Source organism: Solanum stenotomum, chromosome 12 (genome assembly GCF_019186545.1).
Source record: "Solanum stenotomum isolate F172 chromosome 12, ASM1918654v1, whole genome shotgun sequence".
In the NCBI taxonomy this organism is placed as follows: Eukaryota; Viridiplantae; Streptophyta; class Magnoliopsida; order Solanales; family Solanaceae; genus Solanum; species Solanum stenotomum.
The window spans coordinates 1674973-1686262 of record NC_064293.1 but is presented as its reverse complement, the minus strand read 5'-3'; the positions used below and the strand labels follow the sequence as shown (position 1 = coordinate 1686262).

Here is an 11290-nt window from a genome sequence, read left to right as displayed (position 1 = left end):
AGCACATGAAAAAGAAAATGCTGAAGGAGAAGATGATGATGACACTATCAGTGCCACGATGGTCCAATATGTTCACCAACATGAAGTTGACCCAGTTGTGAGATATCAGCTAATTGATTGCTATCGTTCTATGTAGACGGTGCACATGTCATAGGATTTATTCAAGAATGGAATAGTGTCCAAGTCGGGCGGTTTTAGTGGAAGACCATTCATACCCGAGACTAGAGTTGTGGCATCGGATATCCAGGCATTTCCATATATCTACAAGGTGTTTAAAATGCATAAATTTGAATGGATGCACAACTCACCTGGAGATTTTTCTCGCCACATTACCAGAGAATTCTATGCCTCATATGTAGCCACACTGATGAACTTTGCTGCAGATACTGAAAACGACAAAAAAGGGCCAGAAAACATTTGCAAGCAAATGGGGACAACTTAATTCAATAGTGGTAAGAGGCAAATCCGTGGATATCTCTGAAGACACAATCAACAAAATGCTACATGGTCCAGAATACATAGCACCATCCTCAGTTGGCCTTTTTGAAAGTAAGCACCATGCAGTGACAAGTGAGGCTGAGATGGAGGATCCGACTTCGAGGGAGCGGGTCATGCATTGGATTGCTGGGTTGATTGCTTCAGAGGGTGAGAATGCAACATAGGTAGCAGGGACACACGTGCAGATCACTAAGGCATCACTGTCATTCCAGGACAAGGTTTGGTAGGCTGTTGTTCGTGTATAGTTGCGGCCTATATCAAATGATATACTTTGTCACCATCCCTCACATTACTGGTCGCTTGCCTCATTGCTGGTTACCCAGTCAATGTAGGCTGTATCATCGCCACAAAAATGTAGGAAAAAGCACTGAATGAGAGAGCCGGGTTACTATTTCCCTATCTGATAAGGAAACTGTGTCTCTACAAGCCAATATTACTCACAATAAGCTAGTAGACAAATGGACTAAGGCATACAAGGTCACCGCGACATCCAAAATAAAAGATGTCGCCAACCATCTTTTTGGTGCAAAAGCTGGACCTGTGGGACCACTAGCATTTGTACCACATATATCGGTTGACATGCCACAAATTGATGGCAGTAGTAAGCAGGGTGCAACTTTGCAACTAGATGCCGGTACAACACCACCACGAGATTCAGCCTCCCCGGCTACAAGTACTTTCGTCACTATACCTTCTATGATCTTTGGGAGATTGGTTGTAGATCAGCGACAGACCAGGTCTATAGTCAACCAGATTCAACTTAGACTACCTCAGGTAGTAGAGCGCGATGTGTTATCTTTGGAGAAGCGGGTGAAAGATGAGCTGTAGAAAGAGTTTGCATTCCTAAAAGACATGATGGACGAACTGGAGGTCTATGTACAAAATCAATTACAAGCTGCAGGTTCAGTAAATGCTGAGGAGTTGAAGGCATTGTTAGCTGAGATGCAAACTGAGATTGCAAAACTGGTTGAGAAGCCGATCAATATGCCCCCTCCGATTGTGCCAGAGTCCTTGATGAGCCCGTTCAATGAGCTTCCTACCACTCAGGCCCTCGACGACTTCTGGGGTGAAGTGCCCAAAGACAAATACAACAAGAAAAAGCAGAGGCTGGAGAGTCTGATGAGGAGAGCCCGAAAAACCTCTCCAACGAGGAAATAAGGCAACACAAAAAAGCCCGCAAGGAGTCCTGAAAACTAGCTAGGAAAGAAGCAGCACTTTCTCAGTAGAGGCAAGATACTTTGTTAGATGGCGCTTCCAGTAGTATGATATCAACCCAGTTAGCAACAGTCAACCTGACCCAGTGTAGGTCTTTGAGAGTGCACTCGTTAATAAGGGTGCCAACACTGCTCTGACTACCGGTGCCTAGTGCACCATAGGTATGACCCCCCTCATAGCCTTGTTTTGTTTTTCTTTATTTACTTTGATGCACATTCCTTTTTTTGGGGAGGGGGTGGTGAACAACCTGCCATTTAAGTGTTAGAGTGTATGAAAGTTGACTCTGTATTATGTTTTGATGAATTTGTGAAGTTTTTGTGTGTTGACCTATGCAACAACTAAGTTTTGACCTCGTGTGTGTCTGAAATACTATTAAATATGTCCTTAACCTGAAAGTTTGAATGTTAGGCTCTTTATATGACATTCTAGATATTCATGTGTTGAACATTGCTAGCTTAAAACATAAATTGGTTAACTAATGAAAAGTGTAAACATGGGTCATGTGAGTCTGAGATTTGTATGAAGTCTATCTCTAGGCGCAGAAACTAGAACTTGCCCAAGTTGTCTTGCGAGAATCTGAAAATAACTGGATATGAGGTGATCATTAGGACATTTTTTGCTAGACCCTTTTAAAACCAGAAATAAACTCCCAAATGAAAAAGATGACCCTTGAACCCCATTTGAGCCTTGCAACTAATTTTGTTCTTACCCGTTGATATCATAGCCTTTGGTCTGCAAAGATATGATGCCACAACTCAGGCCAAATGACTAGGTTGAGGGTGATTACACCCTGAGTAGAAAGGAAAAATGTAAAAAGAAGGTTCGCCTAGTCTGCTCTAAGGCACAAAGTCAAAAGACTCAATTGATCAAGAGTAATGTGAATGTTCAAAGAATCTGGTAGTATAAATAAATAAATAAAAGTGAATAAAAATGGTGTGGCTACTGGGATGTACCGAATTGAGAAAAGATGAAATCACTCAGATAAAGTTGTGTGCAGATTAAACTTTAGAGAACCAAGGTAAAATAGTCAATCACAAAACCATTAATTTCATTCCCTAGCCCGAGCCTATGCAAGCCTATAAAGTCCTACAGTGATCCTATTCTAGTTATTTGAAAAGATAGAGCATACAAAACAAGGGCAAGCCTATGGTCTTTTGTGCCTAGTGTTAGAAGTTCTTTGGGAGCGTGAGAGTAGAAATTAGTCCAAATTATCATGTGTGAGGGACTTCTTTGGTGTGAGGACACTATGTTTACATTTGATAGTTAAATTGTGTTGACAGATAATGTACACGAGCAGAAGCATGGTTGACTGCGAGTAATGGGATGTCATACATTGATCCTTGCATGTTAAATAAGATGGGTTTGGATACAAGTTGTGGTTGAGATGGCTGCTGCATGCTAGTATCATATCTTGGGTGTTTGAGTGTCAAATGTTTTGTTTTTCTCATCACTTTAGGAGAAATAATGGTTATAAGTTGAGGGTGTTGATGTGCCGTGAAATCTTGGCACATTTGATGCTCAAATTTAAGGATAAATACTAGAATTGATTGTATTTATGTAAGATTTGACGTGTTTGTTGAATGTGTACACAGGTTTACACTTGCATGGAAAATGGAAATAAGAAGGAAAAAATCCTGGAATATACACCACGGAGCCCCAGACGGGTTGTGGTCATGATGATGAGCCGTTTGGAGGCTCGTGGAGATTAAACAGTGTCAGCAAGGCAAGATGAGTTTGATCAAGTCACGACCATGGAGACTATGACAGACTGAGGTCTTTTTCATGATTTGTCTTGAAGTTCGTGAAAGATTTCCAGTGTAGGCTTTAAGGAGTTAAGTTTGGTATGGCTAAGTAAGGACCACAGATACCTAGACAGGCCGTGGTCCTCATGATGACTCATGATGCTGCTCGTGAAGGTGAGCCATTGAGAAGACCTCGATGAGTTATACCCAAACGGGCCGTGGTCCTCCTACCGGTCCGTGATGCTGATCGTGAAGGAGTTCAAAAAAAGGGAGCTCACACTGTCTAAGTGTGAGACCACAACAGTCTTCACGGACCATGAAGCTCTTGACGGATCGTCATGTCGTCCGTGAAGCAACCCGACAAGTCAGTCCTACTTCGAGTTGGAATCTTTTTAGTCAGACTATTTGAATTAATTAGGTTTAATTTTTGTTTTATCTAGTCATATCTGGAACAAGAGACGACTTTCCTATTATTCTCTACTTTGGTTTTTTTCGATTAACATTGGATCAAGACTTGAAGTTTGGTTTGGTTTGGTTTTTGAATATCAAGTGTTCTTTAAATTTTCAAATATTCGTAAGTGATTCTATTAATGTATTCAATATTTATTTGTGCCTATTCAATTGAAAGCATGAGTGGCTAAACACCACAACTAGGGTTGTTGAAACTTTGACAAAAATCTAAGTGTATAAGCATAAAATGAGTAGAAGGTTATTAATAATTGCATAACATAATTTGACTTTCGTTATTCATTCTTTCTAATGAGTGCACACATTAGAACTTGCCTGTATCTATGAATTGTTTGAGAGGAAATCGATAGTTAGGAAAAAGTCGAGTTAATCTATTGATTAGGAGTGAAAGTTCAAGTTCGAGAGAAGAGAATTTTGACACCAAAATAGGCGAGTGTTATATATGATAACACTCTTAGACCGAGACGATTCGAGTATGAGTTATCTAACAAGACTGAGAGGTGTTAGATACATTTAGCTTGCTTGTAATATGCAAAGAATAGATCACTGAAACTCATTCACAAATCAACACTAGATGTAACATCATGGGAAACACAACCCTGGATCCATTCATTTATCATCACAACCTTGAAGTTAAAACTTTGTTAATTGTGTTAATCTGGATCTTATAACAATATTGTTACTTTAACCTTACAACCAAACCCATTTTTACATTTCGTAATCACTTTCTTTAGGAAATAATAACAACAATTGGATAAACGCGATAGTGAAACTATTTCTGTAAAGAAATTCTCTATGGGATCGACCTCAACTCACATTGAGTTCTATAAATTGATTTTGACCGTTTATACTTCTTAATTGAAGTGTAAGTTTGGACGTATAGCTAGAATATGAATTTGTCTTACTTTGTGGGATGTTAGTAGGTGTCGTCATGACTTGAATTTTTGGAGTCTGAGTTTGTGACAATATTCTCCATTTAGAGAGAGGTGAATAGTAGATCTCCAAATTTAGAGAACTACTATTTATACTCTCTATTTTACTTTTTGATTATTTCATTTTTATTTATATTATATAATATTTGTAATTAACATATTATTATCTCGATCCTAAACGAGTCGTGATTGACACCACACTTAACTTTCTAGGTGGGTGAACCAATGAATTCAAACCCCAACTTATATTATTTATTCAACTTATGAAATACGACAATAATGCGGAAACTCAAAGCTTATTAAAGTGAAAAATAGGAATCAAGCAAACTGATTCACCAATTCTTTTCCTTTCTTCAATGCGTCAGAACGTTCCCAAAATCTATCAAGTATGTATAATTTGTAAGAAATGAGTCCATAAACATCCATATTACTATATGTCTAGTCTAGACCTAAAAACTCACCCAACCTTATGTTCAAGTTCCTAAATTTCAAGCCTAGAAGTAAGTCTCAATTCCTTCCAATTATCATAATTTTAATGATATTCATATAATACATCACACCTAATATTTAATTATCTTTTTCAATATATCAAAACTTAATTTATAATATGATAACAAAATAATAATATTTAAAATTGAAGCCATTGGTTACGAAACCAGTGGCAACAATCATGAACCCAAAATTTCCCAATTCCTTATATGTGATGTCGATGACATCAAGGGAAAGAAATTACAATATTTAATTGAAAATAAGTATGAAATTTATGGACATATGAAGGAGTTTAAAAAGAATGGCTTAAGCTTACAATTTCCCTACAAGCCTACCACCCTAATAGATTAATATTCATTACGTATAATGATTGGCTAATCCTTTGAATTTCTACCCATTAACATACCAATATAAATTACTTAAAAAATGGGAAGAGGTCATTTTGATACATGAAACTATTCCCTTAATGAGACCCTTAGGGCTTACTACCGCGACTGCTTCGGTCGGTTTCTTTATTCTCTTCTCTTTATTTTCTAAATAAAATAATTATGTACTAAAAAGTGACAAACTCCACTAACTTATTTTAATATACATGGATCAAGTGGTATAAAGTATTAAATAAATTTTATACTTGGCCCATTTACAATCAACTAAAATAATTATTTAATAAATACCCACCAGCTAAATAATCTTAGTTAAATAACTAGTTCCAAATTACCATTTAAAATTTCCAGAAAGAGTCGATATAGTTCTAGTACTTAAAATGACCTAACGGGTCGTTACGTCATATACCAATTTACCCATCGTTCGTCCCGAATGGTCAAAAAAAGGTGAGGGTAAGAAATGATACCTGACTCGACAAGAAGATGTGGATATATTCCGTGCATACCAATCTCAATCTCCCATGTTTACTCTTCAATCAACCGATTCCTCTACTGAACCTTCCCATAAGCAATCTCCTTTGACCTCAACTTGTGGACCTCACTATCTAGAATAGCTACATGCTCCTCTTTATAAGACAAATTCTCATCAAGCAGGACCGTATCCCAGCGTATAATGTAGTTCCCATCACCATGATATTTCTTCAGCATAGACATATGAAACATTGGGTGCAGTCTTGACAAGACTGGAGGCAAAGTCAATTCATAGGCCACCTCTCCCACACGCTTACGAACTTCAAAGGTCCCAATATACCTCAGAATATGCTTACCTCTCGTACCAAACCTCATCACACTCTTCATGGGTGAAACCTTCAACAATACTTGATCTCCCTCCATAATTTCCAAGTTTCTGATCTTCCGCTCAACATACTCCTTCTTCCTGCTCTGAGCTGCTAGAAGTTTCTCCCATATAGATTTCACATTCTCTAATGATTCCTTAAAAAGATCAGTACTCCAAGGTCTCACCTTAAATGCATCAAACCAACGAATGGGAGACCTACATCTTCTTCTATATAATGCCTCAAAAGAAGCCATATGAATACCCGAGTGATAATTATTATTGTACGAGAACTCTACCAAGGGTAAGAACTGATCCCAATGACCACCAAAATCTATCACGCACGAAACATATCTTCTAGCACTAGAATTGTTTGCTCTAACTGCCCATCAAACTAACGGTGAAATGCGGTACTAAGATCCAATATAGGACCTAACTTAGTCGGTCCTCTTAAAGTTAGAAGTAAACTGCGTACCTCTATCTAATATGATAGAAATAGGAACTCCATGCAATCTAACAATATCACAGATATAGAGTCTGGCTAACTTCTTGGAAATATAAGCCATCTTGACCGAAATAAACAATCAAACTATCAACAATCACCCATATCAAATCAAACTTACCAAATGTCTTTGTAAGACCAACCAAGAAGTCCATTGCAATCCTTTCCCACTTTCATTCAGGAATGGGCATTCTCTGAAGTGTCCCTTGATTAATGTTTCAAACACACCTCATACAATTCTAGGTTTTGAACAATTGTTAAGCAATATAAAACCCAACAAGAGTTGGAGTCGAACCCACAAGGAGTGGTACATGTTCAAATTCAATCAAGAAGTACAAACGTGATCTAACTAGCTAGAGGAATAGAAATTATCAAAAAAGACACTAAACAAATCAAAAGGGGTGACATTAATGTCAGAAGGGGTTTTTTTGCTTGCAATTATCAGCCACAATGCAGTCACACAAAACTGAAATAACAATGCAGAGAGGAATTCTAGGGATGTGATCGATTATAGGAAAATTTCACTATATGGGTAATTTTAACTACTAATAAATAGCTAAATATCAGTGGGTAGGCTAGACTATGAGTGAAATAGCTTTCTCTCGAACAACTATCCCGATTCAAGTGATTTATTTCGATCATTAATAACCTTAAAAATTAAGAACAACCCACACCTTAATACATCCACTCTTTGGAGCTAGATGGGTAGGATTGGTTTTAAGATTCCATCTCTCGAAATGAACCCATATCAACCCAATATCTACAAACAATTAATCAAAAGCCTTGATTCCAAAACCTCTCTCTCGAGGAAGGTAAGAACACAAAATTAAAATTGCATTTGCAACTACGATTCATAAATTAAACTTTAGCTAATGATTAAACCCACTTCAATATAGCATTTTAACTAGTAATTAACAATACATATAAGCTAATTCAACCCATAATCATATGATCACCCCCCAAGAATTGGGATTTTAGCCAAACATCATAAAAAGGTAAAAACAATTACCAACTCGATTAGCCATCAACTGGGTAGTAGTCTCCAAGCCTTTACAATGTTCCAAATTGGAGAAAATTAGTAACCCCTTGCAAAACCTTCGAATTGAGTCTCAAAGAGCCTTCAAGTCTACAATGAAACTCTCAAACACAAAAGAAAACTATTCTAATTGATATCAAACTTCTAAATTTATAGTTCAAAATTCAATTTATAGTTGCCAAAAATTAGGCACGAAAGGCCATTAGGCACGGTAAGTTGGGTTCGCCGAATGGTTCGGTGAACTGTCCTTTGCTCTCATTTATCGTTGTTATGCGTTGGTTCTCAGCATCCTCAAGTCCTGTAACTTTGGGCAATCCATCTTGTCATCGCAGAACTATTCATCGGTTCATCGACTGCCCATTCCTGTTGCTGACTTGGTTTCTTCCCACAGGTTTGCACACTGGATCTTTAGGCGGACTGAAGGGCCACTCGGTGAGTTGCCAAGTGGTCTTGGTGATCACCAGGCTCGCCTTTCCCCACTTCTTCAACTTGTTTTGTTCTTTTTTGTCTGTTAGTGTCCTTGCTTTGCTCCTTATCCCACATACCTGAAAATCAAGGCTTTAACATCAGTTTATAACATAAGTTAGGCATTTGAGGACACTAAAATTATAAAAAAAAGCCCTAATTGAGTCCAAACCTCAGACTTATCAACACCCCAACTTAAACTTTTGCTTGTCCTAAAGTAAAACTCACGACCAGCAGTTCAATAAGGATGTCTCAAATAGTGCTACATAAGATTCAACATGAATGCACACAACAAGGTTCAAATTACTCATACAATGATCAGTTGTGCACTCAAAGATTCAAATTGTGACTCACTATTATCAAAGATGCTCAAGTTCAAAATACTTTCTTCAAATGCAAGTTCAAGCTCAACAAAGCTACTCAACTTCCCTCACAACAAAGATGATTCCATATTCACACAAAATTCTTCAACAATTAAGAGTTCTGGAATCACATACAACTCTCATATTCACAAAGATGAACACATGCATGACTTCACCCATAGTTTTGCCCTTATTTTCCAATAAACTTTCGTTTCAGCTAACTCAAGATCACTAAGGTCTTTTCAAGGCTTGTAACGGGGCTGAATGTAAATGTATAGTCATTTAGGCTTAGTGGCTTCTACCTTTATAAAGTATGGTCTGAACATCACTTTCCTCCTTTTCTTTAACATTTCAAACATGCTCATAATCCACCCCATTATTCAACTTCATATAAACTACCGGATACCCCATTTCTTTTGCAATTTACACTACTTTATTTTACAACTTTTTCGGTCTGTTTTTTTCATTTCCTTTTATATTTTCTTTTTTTACATGGAGGGGTTCCATATGTTTCAAAGCCATCACACAAGAGGGATTTATCACACTTCTTGACTTTCCTTCTCTTTTCACCACACCCCAACTTAGGCTTTTGGCCTAAGTTGGCTATTCAAACAAACCATACTTCATGAAAGTTATGGGTGAATGAATAAAAAGAGGTCATAATTGCTCAAGTTTCTTCAAAGAAAAGGGGTAAGGCTCAAAAGGGGCCAAGCAAGGTTCACACATCTCACAAGGTTGGCCACAAAAGAGGGATATTGTCAAATTGGTTCACTCTTCAAAATTCTTGCCTAAGATCATTTCAAGTGCTTGCATCACTCAATCAACCGGACCAACGGGGAAAATTCTAGGTGTCATCAAACACAATGTTCAAAGTAATCTCATCACACAAGGCATTGGTATTAATATCAAATAAGACTCCACATTTTCTAGCTAGCGTGCAATGTTCATCATAAGAGACTCATTCGACAACCGGCTAGTCACAGCGAGATGCTAAAAGTTCACATATTGTCTATGCAACTTCGTTTGCCTCATCGTAGCCGCACATTCATTTTGTTCAATTAAGATCATTATTCGAGTCATCAGTATTGATCACAACCGACACTCAAATTTGCACAAGAACATCCACAATTACACACAAAAGAGGTGGCAAAATTTTAACATTAGGTTCAAAACAATTTTCATTCAAAACAATGGGCCACAAGCTAAAGCATCCACAAGATCAAGATCCGGAAATATAAATATATATCAACAAAATAAGCCCAATCTTCACAAAACAAAATCACTATCACAAGAGGAAGGTATGGAAATACCTCACCCCACCCAACAAAAATAAGCAGTTGTCCTCAAATGCAACTAATACAAGAACAAAGTATCACAAAATAACAGAGAGGGATGGGAACAATCATCCTGCCAGGCTAAGCCTTGGGTGATGTTTGCATCTCAGTCACTCCATCTGTCTAGGCATTAGTGCCCGGAGTCACACTCTGAAGTTGGGCATCAGTGCTCGGTGTCTCGTTAACCTTAGCTCCACTGGAGCACACCATAGACTATCCCTCAAGGAGGTCTGAACAATGGAATGTACCATAGCCTCCTCTATATCAAATAGGCCCTCATAGATAGTCTCCTCCTGACACCGAACTGCTTCTCATTCGTCTCGGCCTCTAACTCAACAGCAACAATGTCAGCCCTAATATCATCTCTGGTGGTAGCTGGAGGCACCTCATAATGAGTTGGAATATCTGTGCTTGGGTCATCAAAGATCTCTATAATCCCAAAATTTAGAGACATATCGGTGGACTTCAACTGGTCCACATCTTTTCTCAACTTCGCAATCGCGGCTTTTATTATCACTTGGGTAGCTCCCTCATCTCTCACAAACCTCAACTCTCGCTGAGAGGGCATCATGGCATCTCTAAGAGGCGTTAACACAAAGTAATAACTCGCTCAATCATCCTAGGAACCTTAACCTCTAGCATGGAGGCACGCATATCAGCTTAGTGTGCTAGATGCCCCATCTTGAGAAACATGTACTGGGTGATCGAAAGCCTGGAGGCAGTAGTACAACCCATAGATCTAGGGGGAAGGGCAACAACAGAAGAACTCGGAGTCTTAAAGGGAGTAGAGCTAGGAGTACCTGAAGGCCCAGTGGCCGGAGTAAGTAATACTACCTCTGCAGGTAATGTATCAATATCAATCTTTGAGGATGTGTACATCGGGGCTGCCTTCCTTCACTCAGCCTCATCCTTTTGGTACTCGGTCTCAATATGCCGGATGTTAGTAGATGAGGTGAGAGTCACCTTCACATCCGTCTTCTCATCTCACGGAACACGGGCTCGTCTATACAACTCGGTGATCAACACCGA

At 38.4% G+C, this 11290-nt stretch overlaps 1 protein-coding gene across 1 annotated transcript; it reads right to left on the bottom strand.

Moving 5' to 3' along the window:
• Nucleotides 1-6276: 6276 nt before the first annotated feature.
• LOC125846247 (uncharacterized) lies at nt 6277-7128 on the bottom strand. Its single transcript, XM_049525621.1, has 2 exons — nt 7038-7128; nt 6277-6944 (listed from the first exon to the last, which is right to left on the bottom strand). The coding sequence occupies exons 1-2, from the start codon at nt 7126-7128 to the stop codon at nt 6277-6279; spliced, it is 759 nt and encodes a 252-aa protein (XP_049381578.1).
• Between the last annotated feature and the right edge of the window lie 4162 nt (nt 7129-11290).